This window comes from Ceratotherium simum, chromosome 2, assembly GCF_057802395.1.
Source record: "Ceratotherium simum simum isolate JZ-2026a chromosome 2, ASM5780239v1, whole genome shotgun sequence".
Lineage (NCBI taxonomy): Eukaryota > Metazoa > Chordata > Mammalia > Perissodactyla > Rhinocerotidae > Ceratotherium > Ceratotherium simum.
Window position 1 is genome coordinate 70,888,696 of NC_141901.1, and position 17,347 is coordinate 70,906,042.

The 17,347-nt window shown below is 34.9% G+C and overlaps 1 protein-coding gene across 3 annotated transcripts in view; it reads right to left on the reverse strand.

Annotated features, from left to right (window-relative positions):
- FNBP1L (formin binding protein 1 like) overlaps positions 1-17,347 on the reverse strand; it is a 107,644-nt gene that overhangs the window by 40,212 nt on the left and 50,085 nt on the right. For all 3 annotated transcript variants that reach the window (XM_014780140.2, XM_004420826.3, XM_004420828.3), the window contains exon 2: positions 12,706-12,821. In XM_014780140.2, coding sequence (XP_014635626.1) covers positions 12,706-12,821 — 116 coding nt within the window. The remainder of the gene's footprint in view (positions 1-12,705; positions 12,822-17,347) is intronic.

The following is a 17,347-nucleotide window of genomic DNA, read 5'->3' on the forward strand; positions in this document are numbered from 1 at the left end:
CCTCATTATTTTGTTATATTAATGGCATCACCATCCACCTAGACATTTAAGCCAAAAATCTGGCAATCATCCTACACATTATCAAGTTTCTCCCACCTTAAGGTGTTCAAGTCCTATAGATTCTATTTTATAATTACCTTTTTAAAACTTTCTTTAGTGCTAATTTTTATAATAAAAGGGGAAAAAAAGTACAGAAAGAAGCCCCTTCCTTACACTTTTTTATTGCTTTGGATACAGATGTGTGAGGACAAGGTGACTGAAGCTACTGCAACATCTTGCAACCACACGTGGGAAGACCAAGATTTCACAAAAATGCCCTGACATCACTGAGCTCTGGAATCCTGTTTCCAAACTTCTTGTTATGTGAGAGGATACTTACTTGAAGCTGAATGCTTCTTAACTGACACTACAGAATAGCTAAATAAAAATGTCCAATAGAGAAATGCAGTAAAAACTGGAACTCTGAAAAACTTCTGGGATCAAGATATAGCTGTGCGAGTCAACATGTGTGAGGACAATAACAAAAACAACAGGAGCTACCATTTGTCAACCATATATTACTTGCCAATCTCTATGCTAAGCGCTTTATATATAATTTTACGCTTACAACAAACCTGAAAGTAAGTATTATTAGCCCTGTTTTATAGAACTCAGACACATTAGGTAACTTGCCCTTAACATAGCTAGTAAAGGACAAAGCTAAAACCCAACTCAAATCTGATTCCAACACCTGAGACAGTTAAAATAATGAATGAGAATGAGGCTACCCAAGAAGTATGAAATGAGAAGGTAGCTAAAAACAATCTAGAAATACACATTTAACAGGGAAGGAAGAAGAGCTGCTTGAGAAGAGCAATAAGGATGAGCAGCCAGGTAGACTAGAGGTAAACAAACGATGGCCTGCCCAGCTGCCTGTTTTTGTAAATAAAGTTTTACTGGAACACACCACTCCCATTCATTTATGTATCATCTATGGCTGCTTCTGCACTACAATAGCAGAGCTGAACGACAGCAGAGTTGAGTAGTTGTGACATGTAGCCCAGAAAGCCGAAAATTTATTCTCTGGCACTTTATAGAAAAAAGTTTGTCAACCCCTAAGATAGATAACTCAGAAAACCCAAGAAAGTAGATCAGTGAAGATGAGGGATTTCTTTTTTAAGTTCTAAAAAGACAGAAATAGTCAATTCATCAAAGAGATACAATAAAACTGGTACCAAAAATATCAATGGAATTAGCAATTACAAGGTAACTGATTAACTTATTAGCAACGCAGTTATGATAACTACAGTCTCCAACCTATAAATGGGTTGTATTCTAGAAATTACTTTTAAAGTCAGTGATTTTCAACCATGAATTCATGAATTACTTTAAATAAAAACAAGTCAAACTTGGGCAAAGAATATTTCAGAGAGTGAGTATATTCAAACTCTGAATGTATTTTTGTATATCAACACTTTAAGCATTGTTTAGAATTCTAGGCAGTAGTGGACATCTGTTGTTTTGCCTACCTGCATCACTCACTACCCTTCTTTCTTTTGGAACGATTTGTGGCAGACACATTTCTGCTCATCAAAAATCATGTTATTTCGCACATATCCCAGCCCCCTTGCAGTTAGGTAGGACCATGTGGTTAATGCTGATTAATGGGCTGTAAGCTCTGTGTAACTATCAGGCTGAAGCATTAAGAGCTCGTGCGTAACCCTCTAGGCTCCCTCATTCCCTGCTGAAGCAACTGTGGAGGCTTCGTGTTGAGATGAAGATGGAAATAGTCTGGAATCTTAAGTGATCACATGTGCTACCCTAGTGAGTCATCACCTGGACTTGTGGCCAACTTTCCATGAGCAAGAAATAAGTTTTTGCTGTGTAAAGCCCCTGGGATTTGGGAGTTATTATTCTAGTACAGCCTAATATATCCTAAACTACAGCTCCTCCCATATCATGTTTAGGTAGCTGTGGTGGAAGAGGCCACATATTAAGATCCAGGAATATTTATTTGATCCAGGCCCATTAATCTAGGCATGAAAATCAATCCTAAAATTTCTATTGTAATTCTTGGGAAGAGATGTTCTCTTTTTGCTGAAGTTAAGTTGATAGGACATAATCCTAGAGCCACCATATGGGAAGTGACTATTTGAGAATTAAACCAACAGAGAGGAAAGCAAAACCAAGAGAAGAGAAATCCTTAACACTTTTCTGAGTACCCAAGATGCCTGAACTTCTCACTCACATAAGCCAATAAATTCCTTTCTTTACTTAAACCAATCTGAGTTGGGCTTCTGACACTTGAAAGAATTGTGACTACCAGAGGTTAACCATGAAAGTCATAACATAGCATAAACAACACTAATTTGAACTCTAGCTTCTGGGAGGAAGTGCACATATGTCACAAGAGGGAAAGAGAAAAAGAAGAAAGTAATATTACTTTTAGCTTTTGAGCATGCAGGGTTAGTCCTCAGCAATTTTTTTTTTTTTGTGAGGAAGATCAGCTCTGAGCTAACATCTGTTCCAATCCTCCTCCTTTTTTTTTCCCCCAAAGCCCCAGTAGATAGTTGTATGTCACAGTTGCACATCCTTCTAGTTGCTGTATGTGGGACGTGGCCTCAGCATGGCCGGAGAAGCGGTGTGTCGGTGCGCGCCCGGGATCCGAACCCAGGCCGCCAGTAGCGGAGCGCGCACACCTAACCACTAAGCCACGGGGCCGGCCCAGCAATTTTTTTTAAATCATTCTTTCCTCTCCTTATGTAAAAGTCACCCATCTATAGGCAACTCTTCCCAAACTGCAAGTATCCAGAGCCCTCAGAAACCATACACAAGCCACTAAAGACTCCATCCAAGCCACCCTGCCACTAGAAAAAACTACAGCATGGTCCAAAATGTTCTTCTTGTATTTCAGCAAATCAAATCTTCTATTCTAGGAAAACACATGTTCTAGAAGAAGACACAACAAATTATGAATAGTATTCACGTCTAGGGAAAGGCACTGGGAAGGGATGCAAATTTAAATATGCTACAATGATCATATACTGTTTTTGTAATTTTTTTTTTAAATTAATGATTAAAACATACAAAAAGAATTTATCCCCTCAAAGCAGCTGATCTCAGTCGGGCCTTCTAAGAAAATAGTCTAAAGTGAAAAAAATTCATACCAAGGTGTGAATGGTTAATAAGTCCCACAAATACCTGCTTTGCATATTTAACATAATAAGCTTATTAATAGGTCAAAGAAATCTCAGACTAGCTTGTCTGAAATATGTAAGTGTAAAGCATTCAGGCTGCTCCTAAACTAAAAATATTTTAGGCAATTCACCTCCCTCAAGAAATCTGCCCTTAGTGTCAGTTCCTCTTGGCTATTCTGTTTTAGAACCTTTTCCTGTCTTCTAAGTCCAGAAATTCTCCAAGTAATCAATTATGATAGCAGTTTACATGTAAGACATGTTTTTGAGTAGGGTGTTATAAATCAGGAATTAATTCAAACACAAAGTTTTATACACATACAATACATACCATAGAAATTATAATAGATGTCATAGATATGCTGGTACTTCGTTTTAATGTGGGCATGTTTCATCCATGTTTTCTAACAACATTAAGAACACACACTCTGGATACAAAGGAATTAATATTGTTCCTTCAGTGGTCTGGGAAGGCTTCTAAATTTAATGGGCTTCTCCAAAAATTACAGTGTCCTATTTAAATATATGATATTAAATATTTCATACTACTTAATTTATATTTTTATAGAGTTTATTTATTTATTTATTTTTATTTATTTATTTTTCCCCCCAAAGCCACAGTAGATAGATGAATGTCATAGCTACACATCCTTTTTTAGTTGCTGTATGTGGGACGCGGCCTCAGCATGGCCGGACAAGCGGTGCGTTGGTGCGCGCCTGGGATCCGAACCCGGGCCGCCAGCAGCAGAGTGCGCACACTTAACCGCTAAGCCACGGGGCCGGCCCTAATTTATATTTAAATTGTTGATTTCAATCTTTTTTATCCATTCTAGTTTTATTATGTTTACATCTATTTTTGGTTTTAGTGAAAATTATAAAATATTCCAAGTAATTTCTCAAAACTTTAATTCACTTTTATTAAAACTACATTTTACAGTTAAATGATGGAGTATAAGATCTCAAAAATTTTTAAAGGCTGAAAATTACCTCTATACATTTTCAATCTTTCAACAGTTGAGAGGCTCTGAGTGCTAATTACTGTTTAACAGGTGATCAATATCATATTTATTTGTAAAAAGGGATACAAATCATACTATTTCTTCTGGCAAAAGGGTAGTATTAGATACCTCAGATTAGTGTCCCTTTTCTTAACTGCCCTCCCTATTTCTAATGGTCAATATGCTTAAGAGTTGCCAGATTAATATAAATGGTCCTATTTGTGTGCCTCAGTTAAATGATCCAGAGATAGAAAACTGAAATCTAGCTGGGCCAAAGAGTTTTCTTCCCGGAATTTTTAAGTCTTCGGACCTGATACAGCTTTGAGGCCAGCATGAGAGCTGAACCTCTGAGACATAAAACTGGCACTGTTGGTGACTGTTTCCTGCCATATGGAGAAAGCCAGTCTGCACTGAAAGAATGAAGTCAACCCACTAAAAGAAGCAACAAAAAAAAAAGATGATGACAACAAAGGGCTCTGGCTGCATTTCAGATACTGACGTTTTTTTCCCGTGACCTAGCTGCATCCCAGGCCTTCCAGCAGCTTGACTGTTCAACCTCTTCTTCAACTCAATTAAAAAATCAAATCAATAAAAGATATTAATAAATCAATAAGTTTCTCTTGTGACTAAATTTCCGATTATACTTAAACAAGCTCAACCAGATTTTCTACCACTTATAGCCACAAATCTTTTCTCATATACTGGAAAATTAAATGTAAAAGATAGCCACATACAAAAGAATGAAGTTGTACCCTTACCTTATATACCATATACAAAGATTAACTCAAAATGGATCAAAAATCTAAACATAAGAGCAAAAACTATAAAACTCTTAGAAGAAAACAGAGAAAAAGCTTCATGACATTGAATTTGGCAATGATTTCTTGGATATGACACCAAAAGCACAGGCAGCAAAAGAAAAAATAGATAAATTAGACATCAAACTTTAAAACTTTTGTGCATCCAAGGCCACAATCAACGAGTAAAAAGTCAACCTACGGAATGTGAGAAAGGATTTATAAATCATGTATCTGATAAGGGGTTAAAACCCAGAATTATATATAAAACACCTAAAACTCAATAACAAAAAACCAAATAACCCAATTAAAAAGTGAGCAAAGAACCTGAAAAGCATTTCTCCAAAGGTATACAAATGGCCAACAAGAATATGAAAAAATGCTCAATATCATTAATCACTAGGGAAATGCAAATCAGAACCACAATGATATCTCTTACACACATTAGGATGGCTACTATCAAAATAAAAAACAGAAAATAACAAGTATTGGCAAGGATGTGAAGAAACTGGAGCCCTTGTGCATTGCTGGTGGGAAGGTAAAAAACAAAGAATTACCATATGATTCAGCAATTCCTCTTCTAGGTATATACCCAAAAGAATTGAAAGCAGGGACTCAAACAGATATCTGACATCTATGTTCATAGCATCATTATTCACAACAGCCACAAGGTAGAAACAACTCAAATGTCCATCAATAGAAGAATGGATAAACAAAATGTAGTATATACATACAATGGAATAATATTCAACCTTAAAATGGAAAGAAACTTTGACACATGCCCCAACATGGATGAACCCTTACAATATTATGCTAAGTAAAATAAGTCAGTCACAAAAAAAAAACAAATACTGCATGATTTCACTTATGAGGTACCTAGAGTAATAAAATTCACAAAAACAGAAAATAGATTTGCCAGGGCTGGGGGAAGAGGAAAAGGGGGAGTTGCTATTTAATAAGTATAGTTTCAGTTTTTCAAGATGAATAAGTTCTAGAGATTGGTTGCACAACAGTATGAATATACTTAACATGACTGAAATGTACACTTAAAATTGATTAAGATGGTAAAAATTATGTTACCACAATTTTTAAAAATTAAATGTATAAAAAAGGGATTATATTTGTTTTTTAAAGGGACATGCTTCATTCTCAATTTTTATACCTCTACCAGTTGCAGATGCTGAAATAGATGACAACAATAAGAGGACTTAAGTATTTATGCCTGAAAGACCTAGGAGAAAAAAATCAAACAGACTTCAATGGATGTGAAGGTAAACAAAGTTAATATCTATTCTCATTTCTTAAATGCCAGCTCCTAGTTTTGCTTTTATCTTCAGCATTTCAAGGGTACACTGTACCTACAGTGTGAATGGGGCTATGCATGCATAGTATCAGCTTCATAGTCTATACCCAAAGAATATATGCAAGAATTCATTGCTATCTAGGATGTGATATGCATAACAATGTGGTTTCTAGGCAATGGTAGATCTTTTAGAAGAATATTTTCAGGTATGTTCAAGATAGAAAAGAGGTAAAAATTATTTTATTTGCTCCATTTAGACTGAGGAAGAAGCAGACTGCCAGCACAGATTTAAGTATTATACCCTTCAGAGAAATTTTGTCCTGCAAGTTGATAATTTCTATTTTCTTTCTAAATATTAGATTCTTAAAAGAGAACTATATAACACCTTCATAGTCCTAGATTCAAATAAGCAGTTAAATCTGTCTGATTTGCCTATATTTAATATATATGATAATGAAATAAACATTTTACCTCATTTTAGTCACTGCTACACAATTCAAATGGCTACAAAAAAGTAAATAACTTGGAAATAAAACTATTTAAGACATTATGAAAGAGCTAAGAGATTAACTGATCTATACAGCCAACAGCATTAACAATCAAATTATTTTTTGTTGTTTTTAAACAATAAGGTCTTTAAATCTTTTTCATTGGAAAGCTCACTATCGAAATATTTGACACAACTAGTTTGAACTTATTTTCTTAAGAGCTCTACATTTTATTTGTTGAGTTCTGCTTCATCATTTAATCTAAGAAAACATTTTAATATAAAAATCATGAATAGGCTTTGCAATTCTTGTTAAGTAGGAGCACTGAGTTTCTTTACTAGTAAAGTGGTACGGTCCATCGACTGAATCATTCCAGAAAAGTTTACTGTTGGATGCTTACTACAGGGAAAGTACTCTACAGGTCTTAGAAAGACAATGATGACCAAGATCATCAAACTCTTGTGAAGATTAAATGAGACAGCAGCCTATGTAAACTGAAAATGATATTCAAATAACCCAGTTGTTGCAAATGCAGGTTAGCAGTTTGGTAGATAATTAAATTGGGGGATGGGAGGACATCTTTTTAGGTATAACAGAATGAAATGAGATAAAAATAGAGCTCTATGGCACAAAAAGTACAAGGATAGGAGCAGAAGAATGCTAATAATCAAAAAACAAACTGCTAAAATATCCTAATGATAACTACATGAAGTCCAATTCAAACACATCAAGAAAATACAGTTACACAACATTAAAGAAAGGTTCTCCAATTGCCACGCTGTTTCCTCTCCTCTGATAAATCATCAGGAAAAAATAGCTAATAAGTAAAGGAGAACATTAAAAGCCAGAATCAGAGAGAACTAAAGTAACATTATGCTATCCCTAACTCCAATTTATAGTAATAGGTTATGGGAATAATAAAAGTATTTATTTTAAATTCTCATAATTAAAAAAAATGAATACTTTTCTAAATGAGGTTTAAAAAACACCCAGAAGTATTCTTAATGTCTCTTAAGAAGGAAATGAAAATAAACAAGGCTTTATGAAAGGTTATTTTTTACCTTCCCTAATGAGAAAAACATTTTCTTAAAAGGAAAAAGAACTTCTAAAGTCTTTATCTTTTTTTACCTGTTCTTATCTTTATGGAAAAACATACAACTAGATCTAAATTTATGAATCACATAATTAATTTATATTTTAATCAAATTTCTATAATTGTTACATTATAAACAGATGTATTAGTTGGAAAGAATTTGCAATGTAGTTTTTAAATATTTTATTATTGTCTGTAGTAAAATACCTTAGAGACCCAAAGATGTCTCAGTGCCATTAGGCACTGGTGATAGGAAAAAAATCCTCCTCAACAGAGATTATTCATTCTCTCTACGCTGAGAGGCAGCATAATGTAATACCAAGAGCCCAGACTCTGCAGCCAGATTTGAATCCTGCTAGCTCTTTCTTCACCTCTCTGTAATTCAGTTTCCTAATCTATAAAATAATACTGACATCTCATTGGGTTTTTATGAAAATGAAATGTATTAATATGTGTAAAAGCACTCAGAATAGTGTTGACACATTAAATGCTATGTAAGTGTTAAGTAAACACAAAGAAAGTGCTTGCTCTGGGCCAGGCACTGTTCTAGAAGCTAGGAATAAGGAGTGTACAGAACAAACAAAAATCTCTTCCCTTTGTGGAATTTACTTTTTAGTAGGGAGATTATATTCTAGAATTAAGAGGCAAAAATTGTTTAGCAATAAATCATCTGATACAGGCACCTAGATATGTACCCAGGCAGGCTCAGTAACTACTAGGGACTAACAGGAATGAAAGAATTTCCATAGGATCCAATTCTAGGAAGCAAGTTAACCTAAACCCCAAAATATGGGAAATAGCTCCTCCTGTCTGTATCCAGATGCCACTATTAGGGTTTACTACATTAAGCAGTTGATCAGAAACTCAGGGGAGGCCAAAGCATTTGAGAGTTAAACGGCTGACCAAAGAATAAAAGTAATCTCCACTTTTAGAAAGTCAGTACAAAGATAAGCTCCCTGGGTTCTTCTGAGACTAAACAGAGTGACATAGAAACAGAAAATTCTAGTAAAGTGGCATGAGAAAGTAAAGACTAAAAAGAAAATAGAAACTGATTTTATTTGGATTATTCAATATCTAAGCCTATCCTAAATATCTGGGACAGCTCTTAGTAGAACAACCTCATCACAATGATGCAGATGACACAAACTCTAGTATGGACAGAAGCAGTACTTGGGCTAAGGTTCAGCATATGGTCAGAGATTCTAATTTCTAAACTAAACCGAAACACAAATCATTCAATTATTTATTCATTCAACTTATATTCACTCAGCTCTAGAGGTACCAGCTATGTTGCCAGGCTTGGCACGAGTAAGAAAAGAACATGAGATCAAAAGGAATTTGGAGAGATTTCTGATCTGGTTAAAATAAGAATCACTTTTAGGCTTCCTGTCATCCAATCTATTTCTCTTCCAGTATACCACACTGCCACATCTGAACCAAAAAGCAATGGGCCGGAGTGGAACAGGGGAATATGATCTCATATAGCAAGCAACATCTATGATAGAACTTAACACTGTAATTATTTTCACTAGAAAAACATAAAAATGATACATACCTATTATGTATATAGACCTTCTTTCACTTAAGAAATTTTAATCTCTGCCATACAAATACAATAGCATAAGTTTATTAAAAGAATGACATTTCAGTTTTTTATGTCTATAAACAAAAAACATTCTATCAAGTGAGATTTGAAGTTACCACTTATCATCAATTAAAAGACAGGATTCAATTGTCTATAACTATGTCTCCTAACATGATTGGATGCTTTACTTTCTATTTATTCCCATCCTCAAAGGACTACCAAAAATCAATCAATACCAAAAATCAAAATAAAGTTAAAACAAAGCCATCAAAACAAAGAGAGAGAAGAAGAAAATAAACTGAGGATACCAAAAACTGAGAAATTTTAATCTTGCAATATATTTAAAATGTAAATGTTTAACATTCTGAATATAGTTATTATTTAGGAGAAAAAAACGCTGCCTCCCTATGAAAGAAATTGTCCTCTGCAGTAGCAAAAACAGGAGGGAGTTAACGAAAAGAATTTTACCATTAAAGAAGAGGAAATAAACAAGGCAAACCTCTTCCCTTTGGGCAAAACAGATACTATAAAGAGCAGCTGATAATTCAATCATTTACTAAGTATTTATCCAAAGCAGCAAATCTCCATGTAGAGGGAGAAAGGGGAGTTGGTGGTTTCAAGTTACACATGCCTCCTTCCCAACTCTTCCTTATTGGAATTCCTCAACACCAGTAAACCTGCCCTTCCTGAGAATCACTGCAACTGAGAGCCATTGTTAGGATGGAAATGTGCCAAATGTCTTTGGTGTGCTGGGACAGAAAAAAACACAAATTACTGATCTAGAGCATCTGTACATAATAAAACCTATTTTTCTCACAAAACTGTGTTTTTCATATCATGTAATCGTCGGCTCTAGCCACACTTGCTTCAGTGGTGTGCGAATCTCTTTTCCCAAGTAAGTGAAAACGATAATGGTTATTCTCAGGCCACAAAACAAAAAAAGCAAACAACTCTGCTGTTTGATTAGAGTCCTGTTGCTCTGGTAAAACCTTGGCCATCCTAAAACCCTTGGAGGCTCGAGTGTATCTGGACAGTTAAATGCTCCAGATTGCTGAAGTTTTATCTTATAAATTACCCATTTTTATTTTATAATTGTGATAGGATTCTCTTTTGAAGTATACTATCTTCTTTGCTTAAGAACAGTGTTTTAAACTATAAAAATAAGACACAATCATTAACAATACTTCAGTAATTCAAAAGTGTAAGTAAAAAAGTGTAAGTTCCTTCCCTTACCATCCTCCCACTCCTATTCCCCAGGAGTAACCAACGCAAAATAATTTGAGGTGTATCCTTCTAGATCTCTTGAGAATACCCACAAATTTTATACATAACTGTATACATAAACTCAAATAAGCAAGAAGGAGATATTGCTGTACATTCAGTTCTGCAATTTGCTTTTTACACTGAGGGATTGAAGAGCCTTTTAAGTTTAAATATGCTGGTACACCTAATTTATTCAAACTGCCAATTCCACAGTATTTTTCATCATTCTCTTACGGATAGGTACTTTTAGGCTGGAAACATTTTTTTATCTATTTTTTGTTAACATTTTAATCTTTTCCTTTATTGTTTGTCACTTCACACTGCCATCATTGTATTGCCTTATAGCATTTCTTCTCCTCACTTCTACTGGAAAACTTGGAAACCAGAGAACTTAATGTGCTAGAATTGAGACCAAATTAAAAATTAAAGACATAAAATTTTCATTGTTAACACATGAATACATTTTTTGATTGCTATTTTAACTTCTCACAGGTCCTTAATGCTTCTAAATTCTTGAGGGGTAAAGTTCCCAGATCTTAACTTTTCAACAGGCAAAATATCATCACTATTATTGTTAATATACTAGTAGCTTCCCTGTTCATATTTTCAAATGGAAAATATCTTGTTTAAAAAAAAAACAGAGGAAGCAAATGGATCAGGAAATTAGTATGATGCCCCATTTCAGTAAATGTCATAATAATAGTATGTGTATCATTATAAAAATATTATAAGTAATCTATTCATCATATTAGTCTATTCCATCCCTACCAGTCAGTTAGTTGCATAAACCACTACTACTGTAGTGGACATATGTGGTTTACCACTCAAATATCCCCCTTCCTTCTGCGACCCACTATCTTAAACTCTTTTGAGTAACTATCCCTCTCCCATCACTAGCTAGTCAATCTAATATTCTCATCTCATCGAATTGTTCAGGATAAGCATATAACCTCACCAGGATCACATGACAAGAGGAGAGCTGTGCTGAGATTTCTGGAGAAAAGAAGCTAGTACAAGCTTGTACTCTGCTCTCCTTCCATCGCCCTCCTCTCCCTTCTTGCACTTTCTTCTTTTCCCCTTTCCCTTCCTCTCTCCTCTCCTAAATGCACAGCAGAGAAGACTATCATTCTTCCCCAGGATGTGGAAGTATGAAGATATGAAATCTAGAGCTAAGGGGGGAAAAAGGATGGTACTGAATGGAACCTGAGGATAAAGGCAACAAGAGGGAGCAAAGCCAAGAAATGGAGCCTAGACACATTTGACCCATGAATCAAAATATGCCTGGATTTTTTAGACATGTGTGCCTGCTTAGGTTGGATTTTTCTGTCACTTGCAATATAAATAATCCTAACCCCTACACCTAGAACCTTATATTGTTGTCTAGTCTTCAGACTTCAAGCACCATCTTTATTGAATAAGTTCCAGCAAAACTACCTGTCAAGTTGTGGTCTAACGATTTTCTGCTTGAACAAAATCTTAAGATAAATTCCATTTGTTTTAAGACTAAAATTTTCCCTTTAAAACTTTTATCTTCTAACACATATTCCAAAATCAGTTCATCAGTAATAAATATCTGATTTTTGACAGAAAGAAACTCAGTTCAGCATACTCAACTTCCAAGTCTTAGAAACTCTGAAGAAATGAGAAACTGAAGAAATCTTCAATGCTTTGGAAAGATTACTAAAGCAAAGTCACAAGGGAATAAAACTGTAAAGCACAGAATTAATACCTAGGTATTTCTTTTTCTCGGCATTTTGCTTCCTGATTTTAGGATTTCAAGTATCTTTCTGGAATGAAAGCTACTCATGATTTAACTACCCAATATTCCCTGCGGTACTAGGCAATGATTTAATTAAATCTATCATTAAAACAAGCCAGTTATCTAATTCAATCTAATTCTGACGAAAAACATAGAATTTAACCTCCAGTATAGCACATTTATCTAATATCCAACTGTTTAAACATGTAATTTCATTTCTGAGAACTGAAAAAAAATTTAACTTACCTCAATTGTTTCGCATAGTTCTGTTCAATTTCTATCCTCTCTTTAACAAATTTGGCATATCTTTCCAAGAAGTCAATTCCCCATTGTGTATGCTTGTCTAAGCTATCGAACTGATCCTAGAAAAGGAAGGTAAAAACATGTTGAAAAGTCTAAAATTTTATCCACAAAATATTTTAACCAGCTTTGATATCTGTCCAGAGAGGCAATGAGGTATAAAAGGAAAAACTTAGGCTCTTCTGCTGGTCCCCACCCACCTCATCTTTAAGACCTAGATAGAAATAGTTTCCTCAGCATAAATCATGCTACTTTACGCCTGAATGCTTTTACACATGTAGTTCTCCCTGTGTAACACCCTCTTCTGGTCACTTTTTTTGCATTTAACTCTTATTCCTCCTTTGAGATTCAGTTCAGGAACTATGTCCTCCAGAAAATGGCCCTAAACTCTCAGACTGGGATAAGTGATCTTTCCCTGGGTCCCCAAAGCTCTCTAAAAATTACTATCTTATTCACTTGCCATACTATATTGAGGGCAGGAACCATGTATTATTCAATTCTGCACTCTCAAGGCATAAGCACCACGCCTGGCACCATAGCAGCCACTCAGTGAAGAACTGGTTAGCTGAACAGAATCAGATATACCTAGATTCAAATTCTGGGCTCTGCATTTATCAGATGTTTGACCTTGGGCAAGTTACCAAGGCTCTTTGAACTTTTTCCATCTTAAAATGGGAGTCCTATCACCCACCTCAATAGGATTATGGTGATGTCATGAAGTGTTCTGCAATGCAGTAAACATGACACTAACACATAACAAAGCATCATTGTCCTACAAGAGTCTTTCAATCCTCAAAAGATATTCCCTTCTAGCAGTTGCCTGAGAAACCATCATTTCCCATCCTTGAAGAATAATCTCCAAATTGACTAATAACTTACTGCTCTCTCTCTCTCCCATATCAAAAGTCTATAATGCTGACAAAATATTCAAATATCATCCCTTTCTATATCTCTAGTTTGTTTTCCTAAATCACCCATAGTTTAATCACATTTGTTATTTACAAATGAACCATCTCCACCTTTGCCTTTTATCTCTTTCCCTACCTTAAATCATTTTAAAATTCTGCTTGTAAATGTAAATTCTATCTAAACAGCAGAGACAGAATTTATCTGGCTATCATAGTTGGGTATTACTACTCTATTTCTATTCTTTCATGCAACTTTATCATTTGGCTTCCAAAGTAGACTTGAAAACAGCAAGAAACTGCACTGATCAGTATACTTAATCTGCATATTAGTAATATTTCCCATTATAAATTGAAATTCTCTTTCAAATTGAAAAACTCAACAAAAACATTCCAAAAGAATATCTGAAGCTGAAACAATCATCTTTCATTTTTTCAAAATGCTTCAAAGGCGTCCTCTCATCATCATCTTTATCAAATTTTGTATTACACTTTATCTTCTAGATGAAATCTCCAAATTTTTTATTACAAATATTTATTAGTAAAACATCTGAACAAATATCTCTATTATATGTAAATTTAAATTATATATACTATAATATTAAATAATGTAATTATGAAATCCACAAAAATAGAAATTTTAAAAAGAAATGAAAATGAAATAAACATTTTTAAACAGTTTTTTTCCTTATTTAAAAAACAAAAGCCTTTGGGCAATGACTTTTTAAAATATTAATAACAATTTTAGTGAGAGCAAGGAACTGAATATACTTCATTATTTCTAAAATCTTCATTTAATACTTAATGGCAAAGCAATATGAAGGCCTTGGTTCTCAACTGTGACAGTTTCTAGCGGTTGTTATAGCTGGGTAAACAAATGATACCTCACAAAGATATAAAGATTTAAATGGAAAAAGTTCACTTGTGACTGTATTTTCCAATTCCTTTTTCAACCTCATCCACCAATATGCAATGGTTTACATTAAAATTTGGCTAATAAATGTCCTTGATATCAGTCTGTTATTTTTACAAACTAATCAGAAAACACTGCATCTTTGTATTTTTAACAAATAGGTTCAAACTCTACTGAAACTAACTGTGATATGATTTTATGTGTCAATTTGGCTGGGCCACACTGACCAGATATTTGGTCAAATATTATCCTGGATGTTTCTGTGAAGGCATTTTTTGGATGACATTATTTGGATGAGATTAATATTTAAATTGGTGAATTTGGAATAAAGCAGATTACCCTTCATAATGTGGGTGGGCCTCATCCAACCAACTGAAGTCCTTAATAGAACAAAGACCACCTTTCCCCTGCAAGAAGGATTGCTGCCGGCAGGCTGACTGCCTTTAGGCTAGAACTGAAACTCTTCCCTGGGCCTACCTTGCAGAGTTTGGACTTGCCAAGCCTCCAAAATCATGTGATTCAATCCTTAAAAATCATCAATCCTTAAAAAAAATTCACTCTCTCTCTTTCTCTCTCTTGGGGGGGGGGGGTGTATGCAAACACATACACATATATATACATCCTGATGGTTCCGTTTCTCTGGAGAACGCTGACCAAAACATTGACTTTAAAACAAGTAAGAAATTTGTTTCTAAGTGTTTTAAGTGTGCAGATATAATATTTGTAGGTGACACACATCATTTTCAGCAACAAAGTTATATAATGATGGATGCATTTCCAAAGATTCATCATCAAAATGCTTTCTCCATAGCCCAAGGTTCTTTGGAAAAGCAGCTATTCATTCACTACTAAAATTTCCCTTTTACCCTGAAGAGACAGATTAAATTTTCTCAAAAGTACTTGCTACGAAAGCATATTATTAACAGCTACTTATTAAAGAAAAGGTCAGCAAATTTGAGACAGCCAGGAGATGAACAGAAAATCTGTGTGAAACAAAGATTTTCAATGATCCCTCCCCATTTCATTTGGAAATACAGTAAAAAGTCTATCTGCTGCATTTTTTTTTTTTGAGGAAGATTAGCCCTGAGCTAACATCCGCTGCCAGTCTTCTTCTTTTTGCTGAGGAAGATTGGCCCTGGGCTAACATCCGTGCCCATCTTCCTCTACTTTATATGGGATGCCGCCACAGCATGGCTTGAGAGGAGGTACGTCAGTCCGCACCCGGGATCCAAACCGGCAAACCCCAGGCCACAGAAGCAAAGCGCACAAACTTAACCACTACACCACCAGGCTGGCCCCTATCTACTGCATTTTAAAGGTATTATTATTATTATTATTATTTTTGCTGAGGAAGATTCGCCCTGAGCTAACATCTGTGCCAATCTTCCTCTATTTTGTATGCGGGTTGCCACCACAGCATGGCCACTGACAAGTGGTGTAGGTCCACGCTCGGGAACCAAACCCAGGCCACCAAAGCAGAGCACACTGAACTTAACCACTAGGCCATGGAGCCGGTCCCTTAAAGGTATTATTTTTATAAAATTAACCATAATTAAGATGTACTGTAATATTCTGTGGACTTCTGGCTTTTTTTTTTTGCTTACCTATAAATGATGAAATGAATAAATTGCAACCATATCCCAATTTCCTTTTAGAAATTCCAGTCAAGTCACTGCTTTATCAGTGGTTATTACACGGTTTTTTCATAAAACACTGTTCCAAGTCATCTACTGTTGAGAATCAATCTTCTTCAATACATCTTTCCTTTAGTGGTTCACAAAAAAGTAGTTCTAAATATACTTCATTATTGAAACAGAATCTAGCCAACATTATAAGCTGAGATATTAGAAACATCTCTACTTCAATCAAACTGTATAGTTAACTTTCAGCATATAATTTTTCCTAAAACATATTTCTTTAGGGGTGTTTTCTATGAGCCTTCTAACAGTATTTGTTGAGATCATTAGTTTGTCACCACGTTGTTTTACATATATCACTATTTTCACCACAAATATAAGAGTAAGTATATTTCTAACAGCATGCTCTCTTTCTCCATTAAGTCTGAAATTTCAAGAGGATTCCACAACACTCATGTTCATAACACCATTATTCACAATAATCAAAAGGTGGAAGCAACCCACATGTCCATCAACAGATGAATGGATAAACAAAATATGCTATATACATACAACGGAATATTACTCAGCCTTAAAAAGGGAAAATCTGACACATGCTACAACATGGATGAACCTTGAAAACATTATGCTAAGTGAAATAACCTAGTCACAAAAGGACAAATACTGTATGATTCCATTTATATGAAATACCTAGAGTAGTCAAATACATAAAGATAGAAAGTAGAACAGTGGTTCCCAGGGGCTCAGGAGAGGAGAGAATAGAGTTATTGTTTAATAGGTAGAGTTTCCATTTGGGAAGATGAGAAAAGTTCAAGAGATGGATGGTGGTGGTGATTGCACAACACCATGAATATACTTAATGCCAATGAACTGTACACTTAAAATGATAAACGTTACGTTATCTATATTTTACCATAACGGCGGGGGGGTGGGGGGGGGCAAGCGAGGAGGCTTCCAAACATTTAACAATAAATTCAGGGAAATTTAGTATAGTCTTGACTGGTTATCACATGATGTTAATTATCACTAAAACACTGCAGGGGTCATGATCTGGATTCTTATTTTTCAAATTCTTGCTAATTATGATGGCTTCATATTATTATTATCTGATCATAAGACACAGAAGACATTCA